We start from the raw sequence: 19,833 nt of genomic DNA, 5'->3' as shown, positions 1-19,833 counted from the left end.
AAGCGTTTCTGCAGGACTCCCAGAGTTCATCAGGATTCTTTGGATTCATCTTCAATGCCTCCTCCTTCATCTTACTCCAGACATGCTCAATAATGTTCATGTCTGGTGACTGGGCTGGCCAATCCTAGAGCACCTTGGCCATCTTTTGCTTTCAGGAGCTTTGATGTGGAGGCTGAAGTATGAAAAGGAGCGACATCCTGCTGAAGAATTTGCCCTTTTGTGGTTTGTAATGTAATGAGCAGCACAAATGTCTTGATACCTCAGGCTGTTGATGTTGCCATCCACTCTGCAGATCTCTCACACGCCACCATACTGAATGTAACCCCAAACCATGATTTTTCCTTCACCATGCTTGACTGATTTCTGTGTGAATCTTGGGTCTAATAGGTCTTCTGCAGTATTTGTGATGATTAGGATGCAGTTGAACAGATGATTCATCTGAAAAATCGACCTTCCGCCACCAAGTCCAGTTATAATTTGTTGCTTTTACAACTGGGATCGGCGATAAGACTTTTGTCAGGTAGTGTAGTGTTTACTAAAATTATTTATAAATAATCCAACATATTATACTGGATATCATGTGACCCAACATCTGATTGTATTTAAGTATTAGAGCACATAATAAGCTATATAATACAGACTATTTGAGAAAAAAGTACACATTTGCTAACGGTAAATGTTTACATTTACCAAACTCTATGCTATCTGTATACTTGTTTAAACAGTCAAAATTGTTGCCCCTTCATATTTTATTTCAAAGTTTAAGTTTAACAAAGTACATTTTTACAACCCACTTCTAAACATAATCATTTTAATATCCAATTTCCTTTGTTTTTGCTCTAATGACAGTATATTATATTTTACCAGATATTTTTTTAAGATACTAGTATTCAGCTTAAAGTGCATTTTAAAGGCTTAACTAGGTTAACTTGTCAAGTTAGGGTAATAATGCAAATTATTGGATAACAGTTATTTATTCTGTAGATAATCAAATAAAAAACATTTCATTCTTAAGGGGGCTAATAGTATTAACTTTAAAATTTGCTCACAGAACAATTAAACAGAAAATACTGTGAAATTTTCTTCTGTTTAACGTGTGTGTGTGTGTGTGTGTGTGTGTGTGTGTGTTTGTATATATAACAAACCTCTATATGATTTTAATAATGTGGCTATATATCTGTGTTTGTTTGAATTGTGGTTGTACTTATTGGACGAGAGCACAAATGTTGGATTCTCTTCTTCCGTTGTCAGCTTTACAGTTTCTCTGTTTTTCAGGGGGTCCGCCATGTTCACTGGGCACCCCCTTTTATTAATGTGGTGGTAAGTTTAAGCAGGAGTCGCTCTGTGTATTAAACAACCTGCATGACAGATTCCTTCTTAATAAAGGTGGTTTCCCGTGATGTAGAAAACAAGCTAAAATCACATTAGCATTCGTTAATGGAAGGAAATGAGGAAAGAGGCAATGAATAAAGGAAAAGAGGAAGGTAAGAAGGAAGGAGGGAAGAAGGAAAGAATAAAAGGAAGAAAAGGATGAAATAAAGAAATAAAGAAGAAAGGAAGGAAGGATGGAAGGAATAATTGAATGATGTATGGGAAGGAAGAAAGGATAAATGGATGAATGAATACAATGAATGACAGAATAATAAAAGGAATTAATTATGGAAGGAAAGATGGATGGGTGAAAAGAAAGGGAAGGAATGATGGATGGATGGATGGATGGATGGATGGATGGATAGATGAATTGATAGATGAAAAGAAAGAAAAAAGATAGAATGATGAAAGGAATGAATGGTGGTAGGAAGGATAGAAGGAATGAAAGAAATAAATAAAAGGAAGGATGGATGGATGGATTAATTAGTTGATAGAAGGAAGGGTGGATGAGTGGATAGAATGATGAAATGACTGAATGATAGATGGAAGGAAGGAAGGATTAATGGATGGAATGATAGAATGATAAAAGGAATGAATTATGGAAGGAAAGATGGATAGATGAATGAAAAGAAGTATGGAATGTAGGATAGATAGATGGATGAATGAATTAATAGAAGGAAGGATTGCTGGATAGAATGATAGAATGATGAAAGGAATGAATGATAGAAGGATGGGCAGATGAATGATAGGAATAAAGGAAGTAAGAAAGAAAAAAGAAGGATGGATGGACGAATGGAAGGAAGAAAGGAATAAAGGATGGATGATGGATGGATGGATGAATTATTGGATGGATGGAAGGATTGAAGAATGGAATGATAGAATGGTGAAAGGAATAATTGATGGATGGATGAATGGAAGGAATGAAGAGAAAGAAAGAAGGATGGAAGGAAATATGGATAAATGAATGGAAGGAAGGAAAAAAGGATGGATGGATGGGTAGAAGCAATGATAGAATGATTGAAAGGTAAGAATTAAAGGGAAGATGGATGAATGGAAGGGATAAAGAAAGGAAGGAAGAAAAAACGAACGAAAGGAAGAAAATAATTAATATATATTTTTTTCCAGTCAAGAGATCATAGCAGAATCTATTTTTAATTATTATTATTCTCACGAAGCATTGATTTTGTGATGAGAACATTTCTAAATATAGCTTGATTTGGGATTTGAGTCTCTGTATCTGAGGTTAAACTGGGACGTTTCATCAATTCCGACAGCTCGTTATCAGTATCCAATGAAATAAAGCGGAGCAGTTATTGACTCCACCTTCAGCATTCAGACTTCGGGTGGGTGAACATTATTAGGGAACATTAGTTTATCCTCAACCCAATCTAGTGGTGGAATGATGGTGATCTTTGCAGGCGGTAATGGCGCTCAATAGAAGGTGATACGTCGCTGAGATGCATTCTTCATTAATCACATGCAGACACTGAGATCAATATGCCATTAATCACTCAGACAGAGTAGGGTGATAAGAGAATGAGTGGGAGTTTAGTGAATCAAAAGTGTTTGTGGGTTGAAGTTAATGGGTTGGTTCCTTTTTTAAAAATATATATATTGATAATATTAGATTAGTTCTAGATGAACAAAATAATAATATATAGACATTATAGTATTCGTTAAAGCTCAATGGAGTTTGTCTGTAAATAATAAATATATGCATTTTTCTATAGTACGTATTAAAATATTTAAAAGTGCTGATTATTTTTATACATGATAGAATCATATTTTTCTACACCATTCCAGCCTTCACTTTCTAAATTAAAAATAGATCAATCCTTGTTATCATTGTTTACCGCAGCTCTTTTTGAATAATTACTGGAAAGAAGCAAAGAAAAGAGGAATGAGTGAATAAAAGAAGGAAGGAATGAAGGAAACAAGGAAGGAAGGCAGGAAGGACATAAGGAATGGAAAGAAGGAAACAAGCAAGGAAGAAAGGGAAGGAAACAAGAAAGGAAGAAAGGGAAGGAAGCAATGAATGAATGAAGGCAGCAGAAGAGGAGGAAGGAAGGATGCAAATAATAAGCAAAATAAATGAAAGAAAGAATGAAAGCAAAAGGAAGGAATGAAGGAAAAAAGAAAGGAAGAAAAAAATTAAAGAAGGAAAGAGTGAAAAAGGAGAAAAGAAAAGAAAGCATAAAGGATGGAATGAAGGAAATAAAAAAAGAAGGAATAAAAAAAAAAGAAAGGAAGAAAGGAAATGGGTAAAAGGATGAAGGAAAGAAGGAAGGTAAGACAAAGGGGTGGAAAGAATTAAAGCAGAAATAAAGGAACGAATGAAAAATGAAGAGGAAAAGAATAAAAGCAGGAAGGAAGGAGTGAAGGAATTAAAGAAATAATGAAAGAGAAGGAAAATGGTTGGAAGGTAAGAATAAAAGAAGGAACGACAAAATAAAGAGGAAGGAAAGAATGAAAAAAGGAAGGCAAAAAATTCTATTCAATTCAGCTTTATTTGTATAGCGCTTTAAAATGTAGATTGTGTCAAAGCAGCTTCACATAGAAGATCATAGTAAACTGAAACAGTGTAGTTCAGTTTTCAGTGTTTAAGTTCAGTTTAGCTCAGTTCAGTCCAAACACTGAAGACAAAATCCATGGATGCGCAGCTCTACAGATCCTGAACCATGCAAGCCAGTGGCGACAGCAGTGAGGAAAAAACTTCACCAATTGGCAAAAGTGAAGAATTAAAAAACCTTGAGAAACCAGGCTCAGTTTGGCAAAACCATTTCTCCTCTGGTCAAACGTCTTGTGCAGAGCTGCTGTCTAGGTGCCGGAGGCAGGAGAATGCAAAAAATAATTAATGAAGGAAGAAAGTAGGGAATATAGGGAATAGAAAAAGGAAAGAAAGAAAAAAAGATGGAAGGAAGGAAAGAAAGACAGCAAAAATGAAACAAGGCAAAAAAAATTATGAAAGAAGGAAGGAGGAAAGGAAAAAAGAAAGAAAGAAGTAAGGATAGAATGAAGGAAGGAGGGAACGAAAGAAATAAGCCAAGGAAGAAAGGAGGGAGGGAAGAAGGCAATAATGAAAGAAGAATGACAAAAAAATAATGAAGGAAAGAGGAAGGGAAGTAAAGAAAGAAATGAAAAAAAAATAACAAAGGAAGGGAAGAAAGCAATAATGAAAGAAGGAAAAAAGGAAAGAAAAAGGCAAAGAATGAACAAGAATGAAAGAATGAATGAACATACAAATGAATGAATGAACGTAGGAAGGAGGAAAGGGAAGGGAAGGGAGGAGTGAATGAATGAATGAATGAATGAATGAATGAAAGAGGCAAAGCATGAAGGTAAGGAATGAAAGAAAGAATGAACATACAAATGAAGGAAGGAATGAAAGAGGGAAAGAGGCCAATAATGAAGGTAAGGAAGGAAAGAAAGAAAGAATGAATGGAGGAAGGAAGGAAGGAAGGAAAGAAAGAAAGAAAGAAAGAAAGAGGTAAAGAATGAAGGTAAGGAAGGAAAGAATGAAGGAAGAAAGGAATGAAAGAAGGAAAGAGGCAAAGAATGAAGGTAAGGAAGGAAAGAATGAAGGAACACAAATTAATGAATGAAGGAAGGAAGGAAAGAGGCAAAGAATGAAGTTAAGGAAGGAAAGAATTGATAAACACAAATTAATTAATGAATGAATGAAGGAAGGAAGGAAAGAAAGAGGTAAAGAATGAAGATAAGGAAGGAAAGAATGGATGAAGAAAAGAAGGAAGGAAGGAAAGGAAGAACAGCACTGAACTATTCTTTATGCTCTTGCTTTAAATTTCAGTGAGCAGCTCTTTAACACATATCCTAATGAAGAGATGCAGTAGTGGTCTGACGAGAGAAATCAGGCAGTGACAAATCCATCAAATAAATCTATCTATCTTTTCATCTTCAGAGTACAGTGATGTCATGTGAAACCACCATCTTTGTTCCTCCTTCCTCCGTGTTGTTCTCCTTCCTGTTTCCTCTCCGCCCAGACTGATGTCTAATCCTGTTACCTCGCTGGATCTCCTCTAGTTAATTAGATTACACTGTGGGTTCCCTGAATAAAAGGCAAATTTTGTATTTTAATGAAAGGCTGCCCGGGGCTGCCCTGAGGGGCCCTGACCTCAGCTCACCCTCACTGTGTGTGTGTGTGTGAGAAAGGGTATAGACGTAGCGGCTTTAGCCTCTTGTTCCACACGCTGTTTTGTTGTTTCTTTGTCTTTAATTGTAGACTCAAGCTCCCTTGTGATTGTCCTCTGATTAAGACGTGCAGCTTTGAAGACGTCAGAGAGGGTCTGAAATCTGGGTGTGATATTTTAATGATTGTTACATGCATGCTAACTGAAGCAAGGAGAAATCAGACCCTGCGTCACATCTAAGGTGTTGTTATTTGAGATTATTCATCTGTACGAAGTTTTAAAAGCTTTTGGGAATTCACCTTTTTTATTTTATGATTACAGCTAGATTTGCATTCGAAGGTATTTTTAAACTTGTTCTTACGGAGAGTTAAAAGGGTTTAAATGATCTCTCAAGGAAGCTTACATTTTATACATTCTGTCCGAAAAGTGGCTAATTCATACAACTTATTTTGTATGAAAATAAATGTCCTTATTTTTGTTGTGTTGTTGATACGATAATTATATTGTTGCGTTGATGAAGTGTTACACTACGTTACTTTGTTGCATTCTGTAATACGATACGTTATGTTGATTTGATACATTGCTTTGTTATGTTGCATTATGTTGATGTATTACGTTATGTTGTGTTGCATTATAATGATGCAATACGTTACTTTGTTGCGTTATCTTAATTCAATATATTGTTATGTTGCATTATGCTTATAGGATATGGTATGTTATGTTGCTTTATATTGAAACTTTACGTTATATTGCTTTGCTTTATGAAAAAGTGGTTAATTCATACAAATTCATAAAACTTATTTTGTATGAAAACGTGTTGTGTTGAGTTGAGTTATTGATTCGATAATTACGTTATGTTGCGTTATGTTGATAATGTTACATTTTGTTGATGTTACATACTGTCGTTGCGTTATGTTAATTTAATACTTTGTTGCGAAATGGTAATAAGATTTGTTGTTACATTATGTTGATGCATTACATTATGTTGTGTTATTAATACGAAACGTTATGTTATGTTGCATTAGGCTGATACGATACATTGTTACGTTATGTTATGTTATGTTACGTAGCGTTATGTTGTGTTATGTTGATATGAAATGTTTTGTTGCATTATGTTGATTAGATACATTGTTACATTACATTGTTACGTTATGCTATGTTGCATTGATACAATACTTTGTTGCGTTATGTTAACATGATACGTTATGTTATGTTTTGTTTATATGATACATTGTGTTGCTGCATTATGTTGATGTTAATGCAAATCGTAACTTTTTTGCGTTATGTTAATACGAAATGTTATGTTTCATTAAGTTGAAATGATATTTTATGTTACGTTGCATTGTTATATTGCATTATGTTGATTTGATATGTTGTTCTATTGCATAATGTTTACACCATACATTGTTGCTTTACATTATTACATTGTTATATTGCGTTATGTTGATATGATACATTATGTCCTGTTGCATTATGTTGATACAATACATTGTTACGTTATGTTCCGTTAAGTTGTTGCGTTCCGTTATGTTTACATCGTGTTGTTATGTTGTGTTATGTTAATACTATACATTGTTATGTTTCGCTACGTTAATACATTGTCATTTTGCTTTGCTTTATGAAACGTGGCTAATTCATACAAATTCATACAACCTATTTTGCACGAAACATACAAATAACAAATAAACCCAACTTCTCATTTGGGTATGAGCAAATCATACAGAATTGTACCAATGAGATCATACAAATTAATACCAATTAGCCACTAAGTGAAAAAGTTACACATTTTTGTGATATTGCATTGGATGTCGTAGTGCACCATTGTAGAATGGTTAACCTGCTATTAAAGATGGATCAGTTATTAGGCTTTATAATGTGTTTGTGTACTTGTGCTCATTAAAATGCTATATCAAAAACCAATACCACATAGCGTTTGTATAGACAAAAGAACAAAGGGCAGAATGGATTAGGGGTGTAATGATTCACTCAAATCAGTATACAATACTGATATTTTAATACTGATCTCTTTATTTATTTACATCCAAAGTCGTAAAATATAATATAAAAGAAAGTAAATTACAATATAAATTAATAATAAAAATACCAATTATATCTATTATTAATATAACTATTATATAATTACTGTAGAAACGTATTATTATCAATATCATTTTATTTAGCACATCTCAACGTGGTTGCTAGGGTATTGCTATACTGCAGCTGCTGGGGTTTGCAGTTACTGCTAATACTAAGATGTTAAAGGGGTCAAATGTATTTATTTATTTTTATTATTATTGTAAATTCTCACCCTCACAAGTTTGAGATGTCATAAATGTTTGTTATTACAATATTTATTAATGTATTCCACCAAAGATCAGTACAGGTTGGTTTAGATCACAATACTAACAGTGATCCGTCTCTTAACAAGCCCCTCTAATAAGGACGGTGCAGTGGTTGAAGTCCGGGAGGTGAATGCGTAAATCAATAATATCGACAGTTTAAATTGACTCTTCGTTTTTTTAGTTTCCTTCCGTCTGGATTCTAGCAGCCGCTGTCCCATCATTCTTCAAATATCTTTTGATATTTTCCTGCCAGCTTTTTCATCTAACACGCTAACCATTGTCAACGCAATGATCACAGTGAAAGACCGAAAAAATAGTGTGGTTTCGTCTCAGCGAAGGGGGTTCTGGAGTCATTTTTCATGAGGAACATAATCTCTGAGGAGAAATAGAGCCTGAGAATCAGTCTTGTGGTCCATTGATGATTCCTGTGCGTCTGGAAAGACAGCGAGCAGGAGGCAGATGACAAGAATGACGTTTCCGCATGTAAAGAGCCATCATCCGCGCTAATGACTGTCCTCCAACTGAGGCTTAACGTCGCAACAAAAGAACGAGGCTTTCATCTGTTTTTTTCCCCCGCAGTGTGGAATGGTACATTGTGAATGCATTTAAGCACACTTTGATATGGTGATATCCTAATACCTTTCATGTCCGTCCAGTCAGTCTGAGTTTTTTTTTTTTTTTTTTTTTGCGGTGTGTAGCATGTGTTTTGTATGACAGTATAAAGTCTGTGGTGTTCCTCCTTTGGGTTATTCACCCAGACGCTGACAGCTGTAGCTCCTTTGTCATCTGTGAAGAATCCATCAGGACGCTTCATTCAGTGGCCTCATGTCTTCATATTGACACATTTTGCGAATGCTTCTCAACTAGTAGTGTCTGACGGGATTGCCTTTGGGCTCATGAATATTTCTAAATGTGTCATATAGTTGCTTTTATCTTTTTTTTTTCATTTTATATTTGGTTTCAGCATATTTTTTCCTTGTTTTTTTTTCTTTTTCTGATGAGGAAAGTACACACATACTTGTTTTGGTGGTTTATGAGCATAATACATTGGTGAAATGTATTTCATGCTGTAAAAACAGCTTATTATATTGCTATACCGTAGCTTTACCCCTAAACACAACCCTCACAGAAAGCGTGGTGAAGTTTGAATGTCAAAAGACCGTATTAGGTATGATTCTTGGGCATTTTGAATTCTAAGTACCCAGGACATGTTCTTATAAACTACTTTAAGGTTGTAAAATCTTAAGATATCCTACCCATGTCATTATACAAATGTCTTTATATGTGTTGTGTTGAGTTGTCCAATTGAGTTGTTAATATGACACACACAATATGTTATGTTATTTTGCATAAATTTGATATGATTTTGTTGCGTTATGTTGATGTGTTACCTTGTGTTGCGCTATGTTGATGCAATATGTTATGCTATTTTGCGTTATGTTGCATTTTGTTGATATGATACATTGTTGCGTAAAGTATGTTGCATTATGTAATGTTATCGTTATGTTGCTCTGTTATGTTGATACGATAAGTTACGTTATGTTGTGTTATGTTAATATGATACATTACGTTATGTTATGGTGCATTATGTTATGTTGCGATGTGTTATGTAATGTTGTGTTGTGATGTCGCGTTATGTAACGTTGCGTTATGTTATTTTGCGTTATGTTGATATGATGCATTACCTAATTTTGTGTTATGTTGATACTTTATATTATGTTATGTTACATTGTTATGTTGCGTTATGTTGATACATTACATTATGTTGGGTTGCATTATGTTGAAATGATACATTACGTTATGTCACGTTATGTTGATACGATACGTTATGTTGTATTATGTTGATAAGATACATTACATTGTTGCGTTATGTTGATATGATACGATATGTTGTGTTGTGCTATGTTATGTTGCGTTATGTTATGGTGAGTTTTATATGTGTTTTATAATCGCATGGTGTGATTAGGTTGTGTTATGTTAAAATGATACGTTATGTTGCGATATGTTAATATAATATGTTATGTTATATTGTGTTATGTTAATATGATACGTTGCGTTATGTTAATATAATACGTTACGTTTTGTTGTGTTATGTTAAAATTATACGATATGTTGTGTTATGTTAATATGGTACGTAATAATATGTTGTGTTATGAAATGTTATGTTGCGTTATTTTATTATGATATGTTACGTTATTTTGCGTTATGTTAAAATGTTACGTTATGTTGCAATATTTTATTATGATACGTTATGTTATTTTGCGTTATGTTAAAATTTTATGTTATGTTGCGTTATGTTAATATGGTACATTACATTATGTTGCGTTATGTTAAAATGTTACGTTATGTTGCTTTGTTAAAATTATATGTTATATTATGTTATGTCATTTTGCATTATGTTGATGTGATATATTGTTGTGTTATGTTGATATGATGCGATACATTATGTTGATGCGATATATTTTTATGTTGCGTTATGTTGATGCGATACATTATGTTGCATTATGTTGAAATGATACATTGTTATGTTCATATGATACAATATGTTATGTTATATTGCGTTATGTTATTTTGCATTATGTTGATATAATACATTGTGTTATGTTGCATTATGTTGCGATTTGTTGATACGATAATTTATGTTATGTTTGCTTTGTGTTGCGTTGTTACATAAAGTAAACCACCACAACTACTACACACAAAATGTTTGTCACAAGCCTTGACACATAAAATTTGAATACACTTGAGTGAAGTTTCAAGTAAGGCATGCAGGAGTAGAAAAAGGTTGAGAGTAAGTAAATCATGAAATAATTCAATTGTTTGTGTGAATCCATTATCCATGTATATATATTTTTAATCCCGCATGTCAAATGATCCAACTTTTAACTCGGAGACTGCTTGACCCATTTAAGTTGATCTACAAGCTTTAAAGATGTTGTTCTTCGGACATTTTGTCCCATCATCACCTTCTTTGTTGTGTGGTTTTTAGTCGTTGTTATAGATCTAACTGTTAATTCTAAACAAATGTTTACTCTCTTCTAGGAAAATTATGAAGCCAGTCAAAGTGCCAACAGAAACGACTCTCCTGTTCTGCGTCGTCATCACCACCATCCGAACAGCAACACCACCAACAATTCAGTACCACAATCCACAGTGAACGAGTCTGCTCCTGGTAAGTACACAAGTGCAGTGCTTAAATACATTACTGGAGGTCGTTACTTACACACAAATATGAAAATGCTGTTAATTTACTAATCCTCAGGCAATCCAAGGTGTAGGTCTCTCTCTCTCTCTCTCTTTCTCTCTTTAGTACGACATTGAATATTTTGGCTGCCCTTGATGGTTCCTAAAATGGAAGTTGACGGTTACTGGCACTTTGAGAGTCAAAAATACAGGCACAACCAATTAAATTTTGGTGTAAATTATAATTTGGTTTAATAAATGCCCCTACTCAATATTCTCCTTCCTATGTAAGTATGTCAGCATACTGAAATAAAAGTCTCCACAACTTCCAGACTTAAGAATGTTCCATGTACTCTACAGCAGTGTTTCCCAACCCTGTTCCTGGGGCCACACCAACAGTACGTATTTTGGATGTCTCCCTTATCTGACTCATACCTCAGGTTTTGAAGTCTCTTCTTATGTTCTGATGAGTTGATTCAGGTGTGTTTGATTAGGGAGAGTTTGAAAAGGAATACTGTTGGTGTGTCCTCTGGAACAGGGGTGGCAAACACTGCTCTACAGTATATGACCAATTCTCTTTGCTCCAGATCATACATTCAGCTCTTGAGAGGTGAAATGATCAGTTTGTGTAAGAAACAGCCATCTTGTACAGAAAGGTATTCATTTTTGACTCTCAAAGGGGTTGTTGTTCACTTACTGTACATTTTATGAACCAACAAGGACCGCAGTTACAGCTTAAAGTCTTCTATAATGATCTGCTGATAAGTAAAGTCACCCACAGTACAACCTGGATGGCAAGAAACATTAATTTCTGGATGAACTAAATTTTCGTAAATGAAATTAGGCCTATTGAGATAAAGAACCATATTAGTCCATATTTTCACATTTTAAGTAATAAGATTTGCTTAATTTGGATTGAGAACATTATATTATATATTTTTATTTAACTTGAAGATAGACAACAAAAGCTTCTCAATTGTAAAGAGATAACATTTTCAGTGTCAGTATTAAAAATCAAAAGTTAGTGTCATTTTATATTTTTAAAATGTGCAAGACTGGTCGAGATAGTGTGGAATAACGGTATAACTCCAATTCATCATATCACTTTAAACATCTGATTCCTTTATCTTAATACAGTAACAGAAACTTCAGGTTATTATTATTATTGTTGTTATAGTTATTTATTTATTTATTTATTTATTTATTTATTTATTTATTTATCACTATTATTATTATTTATTGATTTATTGATTTATTTATTTGTATTGTTATTATTATTATTATTATTATTATTTATTGTTATTGTTATTACTATTATTATTATTATTATTATTATTATTATTATTATTAATAATAATAAATAAATAAATAAATAAATAAATAAATAAATACAACAATAAATACATAAAATGCAGACATACATCATAGCAATATTGTTGTTTATTTAGAAATATACACTGGCGCAGCACACCTGTGTATAGTAGTTCAAACTGTTCTCACGCTCCGCCATCTCACAATATAAATAAATACATAAACAACTAAACTTTGCTTGCCGTATTTTACACAGGACTGGCAGGAAATATGCATTGACACAGCTTTATTGTACATTGTTTGTGGTTTATTTTGATAGGTTAACTGTTTTTGTGCTGTATCGCTTCTCATTGCGTTCAGAGAGAGAGAGAGAGAGAGAGAGAGAGAGAGAGATCACATCACATACAGTTAAAGTCAGAATTATTAGCCCCTCTTTGAATTTTTTTTTTATTTTAATATTTCTCAAATGATTTTTAGCTGAGCAAGGAAACTTTCATAGTATGTCAGATAATATATATATTTTTTCTTCTGGAGAAAGTATTATGTGTTTTAATTTGGCTAGAATAAAAGCAGTTTTGAATAAAAAAAATGTTAAGGGCAAAACTATCAGCCCCTTTAAGCTATATATATTTTTTCAATAGTCTACAGAACAAACCATCATTATACAATAACTTGCCTAATTACTCCAACCTGCCTAGTTAACCTTATTAACCTAGCTAAGCCTTTAAATGTCACTTTAAGCAGTATAGAAGTGTCTTGAAAAATGTTGTTAAATATTATTTACTGTCATCATTCTTCGACGCACCACTTTCGGTGTATTTTTCTCATTTTTTTCAAATATCCCCAAACTGTTTCTGTATACAAAGTTCACACATACAATAATTGTCACATGGTTATCTCATTTTTTTTTTTTTTTTTTTGGACTTGTACAGTTGCACGCACTGAAATGTTGCTGTACTATTCCTATTAAGCTTTAATATCCAATAGCATCATTTACTTTTTCCATTTCATCGACGGTCACCAATCACATTCTGTGTGAATAAACTCATACTTGTTGACTGCATTTTTAAATGCACACCAAATGATACAAAGTAATTGCTTTTATAAAATGTTAAGTGCTTTCATCGGGATTCTCTCTCGGTTAAGAAACAAATGAAATTGATCAGCCCTCAACAAAAGAAAGCATGCGTTCATCATCAACACCACATGAAGAGAGCTTTGCTCCCCTATAAGAGGACAAAATGAGTTCATTTTCTCCGCCGCCTCATTTTCCATGCCAGCGTAGCTTTCCATTAGCTTTTTCGACTTCTACAAGTTGGAAATCTGCCCATCTCATCAATAGGGATGAAAAAGCCAATGACGATATTTTTGCTACATTCCCTTCCGCTTTTATGCAACGCGGTCTGACCTTGAAATCATTAAGCTGATGAAATGGATTCTAAGTGGGCCTTATTAGCATATCCGCAATTGTGCCGAGCGCTCGAGAACGGATAACAAACTGTTTTAAATTCACACTATTCTTTCCTCGCGCTCTCCAGAGAGCTGCCGTGCCAAACACAAAAGGCTTTTTCCGTGTTTTTTGGGAAACCATTGTTTACTGATTAGCGTCTCTTGTCCGTCAAAACATGGGACTGTACTTTTAGTCTCACAAAAAGGGATGTGATATTCACACAAATCTCATTTTAAATTCAGATTACCTTCCACACTCGCTTCACTTAGATTTGGTCAAATCTGAAATGTGCCGAACTCTGCGCACAAATGTCATTTTGTAGAGTTGTAACAAGATATACTTTTTAATCGCATGTTTTTTGCCAGCGAAGCCATTAATATTGTATGACGCTGCATGCCATGGAGTCGCTCTAGATTTGCTTTACAATAAATGCTGGAAGGAACAGGCACAATAGAGCAGAAAATGGAATAGTAATGGAGATATTTTAGAACAGTGCTGCTAATATTGATCAGAAGTCAGTTATCGAGAAGCGTTTGTGGTTGTGTTTCTCATGTGTTAGATGATTCAGCCTAAGTGAATTTGGTCAAGTGTGTCTTATTCATCATAATGGAGGATTTTCAGTTGGAAATAGCCAACCTTAAAAAAAAAACCTGTATGAATTTCTTTTTTTTTTTTTGCAGTGGAATGTAAAAATGTGAGGGTGTCTTTATCAACATCCAAAGGTCAATTAGTTAAAAGTATATATATAGTTGTTTGATTAGTAATAACAAAAACAGGAAAATAGTGCGCTGTCACTTTGACTGCCCCTCTCCCAATAGGTTGAGCATGTTTTTACTGTTTTAAATAATGACTGTTAAAGGCAATTAAAGAATGCTTTAAATATTTTCTTGCACACACAACATTGTTGTTTTAAAAACAAACCAACATACAAACAAGCAAACAAACAAAATCTTACACTTGATTTTGGCATTTTGGCAAACAAGAAAGCTTAAATTAAATTAAAGTTAAAAGAAAGTTAAATAAGAATCTGAAATATTTTATTGTTACTTTTAATTTATTTTTATTATTTTATTTGTTACTTAAAAATAGGTGGTTTTATTATTCAAAAATGTTTTATTTTGAATATTTTTCAAATAAAGTGGTCTGATATTTTCAGATTTTTCATAGTAGCTGTATCAATACTGGTACTTTTACCTTAAACCCACATATATACCATTTGGTAGAGGCTGATATTTTAGAAATGATGGGATGTGTTGAAAAAAAAAGCGCATTGAGTGTGTTAACTAGTGACATTAGGAGTTAAGAAAAGTAAGGTTAAGAGTTCAAATTGGCTTTTGACATGGCTTTCATTTTCAACTCTTTACGTTTGTTTACTACATAACAAACAAGGGTAATGTGAGTAATCCCTTAAAGTCGCGTTTTGACTTGACTTATGTGGATATGATGCAATAATTCTTTTATTTCGATTAAAGATTTTTCATAATCATTGCAAGCCAAAATCAAAAATGAATTTCGATTACTTGCACAGCCCTATTTCCTATGGTACCGTATTTTCCGCACTATAAGGCGCACCTAAAAGCCTTAAATTTTGTTATAAAACGGCCATGCGCCTAATAATCCGGTGCGCTTTATGTGTGCACGGAGTTCAAAAATCTGTCTAATCTGGACAGTTAGAAGACCAACTTGAATGAATTCGGAGCTTGCTGTCATTCCGGGAGGAGTAACAAAAGAACTTCAACCGCTGGATATTGGTGTAGACGGCGTTTAAAGTGAAGTTGCGAGCAGCGTGGGAGCAATGGATGACATACGGCGAACACACTTTTACTAAGACTGGTAAGCATGCCGGGCGAGTTACGCCACCATAAGTGAATGGATTGTGGATGCCTGGGCTAGGGTGTCTGCTTTAACTGTTGTCCGAGCTTTCGCAAAAGCCGGAACAGCCACCCGGCAATGAGACTGACTCCGACAATGATGAGAGAGAACCCGGCGTGTTTGATGACGAAACTGCCCAGCTGTTCAATTCAGACACAGAAGATGAGGACTTTGATGGATTTTTGGGAGAAGACTGATTGAAAAAAATAATAATGTGAGTGTATTGTTAAATAGTACAATAAAGTTCAACTAAACTATGTTAACTGTTTTGCTTCCATTACCTTTTTTGCAGACAGTGTATTTTAGCGTGCGCCTTATAATACGGTGCGCCTTATGTATGGGTCAAGTACAGAAATAGACCCCGTACTTGAGACTGCGTCTTATAATCCGGTGCGCTTTATAGTGCGGAAAATACGGTAATTAAACATAAAAAAATGGCATGTTAATGCTGCTTAATGTTACTAAATGAAATTTTCATTCAGCATCTAAAGCATGGGAACAAATAGTCCTCGCTTCATACTACAATTGACTGGAGAAGTAAAGGGTCATAAGTATGTATGTTGGACACCCAGTGGTTGAACTAGGTATTACATTCCTGGATTTGAACAAATGCAAGCGCAGGTTGCCAGATTGAGCTTTGCTTTGAGAGCCTTTCTGAATAAATGAATTAAATATGTGAATATGTTTCAGTAAATATGTTTCATGAAGGCATGCCGGGGTGCTGAATTATAAAATGGCTAAAGTGGCAGTGGGTGGGTTAAAAGAACCAAAACAAAGACAGCATTCTGGCACGGAAAACACATTTTCAAAGCAGAATATCTGACTTCACCATTGTTTTGTTTTTTTTGATAAACAAAACAAAAACATGTTCACTTTGCATGTTTCTTAAATATCTGCATATTATGGTATTTTTGTGCTTTAGAAGAGTCAAAAACTTACATACAGCACCTCTAGCAATTGACCTACCAGGCTGTATTGAGATTCCCCAATAGTTTTTACCAGCCCACTTAAAAATTTGATTCAAGTAATTTTTATTTATTAAAAACTATGACTAGTTGACTTGTTAATTTCTCTGTTTTATACAATAAACATGACAGATGACTGAAAACCAGCTCTATTAATGTTACCATAAATCGTTTATTTCCACACAGCTCCATACAGACCTCATGGTGGACGTCCGGAGCTGCTGGAGGTGGATTATGGGGAAGATGATTTCCCTCCTCCACCTTCTGATCTGGACCTGCTGGAAACAAACCCTCCTCACAAACACCAGCCAAATCGGTTCGTTCTAGAGCTCAAAGAGATAATAATCATAGATCAGAGGTTTTCTTTGAGAGTGTACTATTTGAGATCAGATAATGGAGTGTTTTTGAACGTCATATGCTCTTTCATAGCCTGAAAAACAATCAAACCATGCAGAATCATTATTTATGCCTTTATCTGTTTGTACCATCAAATGTTTATTCAAATACACAGTTTTATTCTTTTAGATGTACTGTAGATATTCACACACACACACACAGACACTTGTTCCTATATCCTGGTGGGGACTCCCGTAGACATAATGATGTTTCAACTATACAAACTGTGTATTCCATCCCCTACCCCAACCCTAGAACTAAACCCAACCGTAATAGGAAAGTACTTCATTTTGTCTAATTTACAATAACTGGCCACTTTATTAGGTACAACTTACTAATACCATGTTGGACCCTATTTTGCCTTCAGAACTGCCTTAATCCTTTGTAGCATAGATTCAACAAGCTACTGGAAATATTCCTCAAGAGATTTCCTCCATATTTCCTATCTACGACATGATAGCATCACGCAGTTTCTACAGATTTGTCGGCTGCACTTCCATGATGCGAATCTCCCATTTCACTACACCCCAAAGATGCTCTGTTGGATTGAGCTCTGGTGTCTGTGAAGGTCATTTGAGTACAGTGAACTGATTGTCATGTTCAAGAAAGCAGTCTGAGATGATTCAAGCTTTATGACATGGTGTGTTATCCTGCTGTAAGTAGCCATCAGAAGATGAGCACACTGTGGTCATAAAGGGATGGACAGGGTCAGCAACAATACTCGGGTAGGCTGTGGCGTTGACACGATGCTCAATTGGTACTAATGGGCCCAAAGTGTGCCAAGAAAATATCCCCACACCATTACACCACCTCCACTAGCCTGAACCATTGATACAAGGCAGGGTAGATTTATGCTTTCATGTTGTTGACACCAAATTCTGACCCGACCATCAGAATGTCGCAGCAGAAGTCGAGACTCATCAGACCAGGCAACGTTTTTCCCAATCTTCTATTGTCCAATTTTGGTGAGCCTGTGCAAATTGTAGCCTCTGTTTCCTGCTCTTAGCTGACAGTAGTTTCACCCGGTGTGGTCTTCTGCTGCTGTAGCCTATCCGCCTCAAGGCTGGACGTGTTGTGTGTTCAGAGAAGCTCTTCTTCATACCTCGGTTGTAACGAGTGGTTATTTGAGTTACTGTTGCCTTTCTATCAGCTGGAACCAGTCTGGCCATTCTCCTCTGACTTCTGGCATCAACAAGGCATTTGCGGCCACAGAATTGCCCCACACTGGATATTTTCTCTTTTTCAGACCATTCCATTTCCCTAGAGATGGTTGTGCGTGAAAATCCCAGTAGATCAGCAGTTTCTGAAATACTCAGAGCAGCCCATCTGGCACCAACAACCATGCCACATTTAAAGTCACTTAAATCCCCTTTCTTCCCCTTTCTGATGCTCAGTTTGAATAATTTAGCGTTGCATAACAGATATGCATGACTTTTTTAATGCAATAAAATAAACAACTGCTATTTTAAATAATGATTATAAATATGACACTATTTCGTTGTGTTTTGAGCAAATACATGCAACCTTTGTTAATATAATTTAAAACTTACAGTAATTTAAAGCATATTATATGCATATAAGCTTATTATAGTGTGTGTATATATATATATATATATATATATATATATATATATATATATATATATATATATATATATATATATATATATATATATTTATATATTTGACCAACCAAAATGAATTCAGCAGAGAATACAAATAAGCAATATCTGTGTTTTAGGCCTGAAATGGAGCCTTTTTCTCAAGTGAGCCACCCCACCAACCAACAATACCCTCAACGACAGAAAGCCCCAGAATACTCCACCAACAAGACGTCCAAGAGCATGGATTTAGGTATGAGACACACACGTATGTCATGATTTTGCTAAGTACAATGTGATCCTGGATTAACATCTATGTAGATCCTGGAACATCATTTTAGTTTGAAAATGTGATTCACACCTATTCCCCACCCCTAAACCCAACCATAACTGTAAATTACTCCAAAAATCAGAGCGGAATAATAGTTGGATAACAATCATGTAGAAGTGCATAAACCTAACCATAAGCCTAAAGTTAACTAAACAGTAAACATATCCCTTAATTCTGATTGGATTATTGGAATGTTGTTTAAGAATGAGCATAGATGTTGATCCAGAAACAGTTGGTGGCACACACACACACACACACACCACCTGTACTAGAAACCACCCACAAAAAGGAATCTCCATATACAATAAAACAACAACATAGTATAGACACGGCTTTATCCAGTACCAGACCAGTGCAAATGCATCCATGAAATCAGCAGTCGCCCGTCTCGCTGATCTTAGCGCTTGGTTACCTTGACCTGTGTGTGTTTGTATTTGAAAATTTAGTGTGCAACCGTTTGTAAAGCTTTATAAAGGTTAAACTAAAACCTTTTTATTTGCCGATTTTTGGTCAGTATTTTTGAGCACAGTGGAAACCGATTGCTTTCGCTCCAAAATAAAGCCACATTTCCCAGTATTAGCCACGGATGACCCTGATAACTTCTCCTCTCTCTTTTCCCCCCACCTTCGGAAACATGAGGGATATTTCAGTGCTTCACAATGGGAAGTTTTCGGCCGTTTCCAATTACATTTCATTAGGGTGGAGTATTGGCTCCAGCGCCACTGCCACTGCGCTAATCTCCTCACTGCTGAAAGCTGATTGGTTTTCATTACACACATCTCATAGTGTCGTGCTTTGCTGCCATCTTTTATCCTCCATCCAGACCTTTTCCCCTCTATTTATTTCTTTATCTTTCTCTCTCG

General features: G+C 34.9%; 1 protein-coding gene across 11 annotated transcripts in view; it reads left to right on the top strand.

The window, feature by feature from the left end:
• Nucleotides 1-19,833, top strand: part of pard3ba (par-3 family cell polarity regulator beta a) — a 291,161-nt gene that overhangs the window by 158,007 nt on the left and 113,321 nt on the right. For 10 of the 11 annotated variants that reach the window (XR_012401677.1, XR_012401655.1, XM_017355769.3 and 7 more), the window contains 3 exons: nt 10,904-11,033; nt 16,829-16,958; nt 18,780-18,892. Coding sequence is in view for 8 of the 11 variants with exons in the window: in XM_017355769.3 (XP_017211258.1) it covers nt 10,904-11,033; nt 16,829-16,958; nt 18,780-18,892 (373 nt within the window). In the remaining 3 variants the exon portion in view is untranslated. Of the gene's footprint in view, nt 1-520; nt 2,166-10,903; nt 11,034-16,828; nt 16,959-18,779; nt 18,893-19,833 lie in introns of those variants that run through there. The other variant, XR_012401915.1, reaches the window with a different exon arrangement.

Source organism: Danio rerio, chromosome 1, assembly GCF_049306965.1.
Source record: "Danio rerio strain Tuebingen ecotype United States chromosome 1, GRCz12tu, whole genome shotgun sequence".
NCBI lineage: Eukaryota > Metazoa > Chordata > Actinopteri > Cypriniformes > Danionidae > Danio > Danio rerio.
Note: the sequence above shows the minus strand (reverse complement) of the source record. Positions and strands in the feature narration are given on the sequence as shown.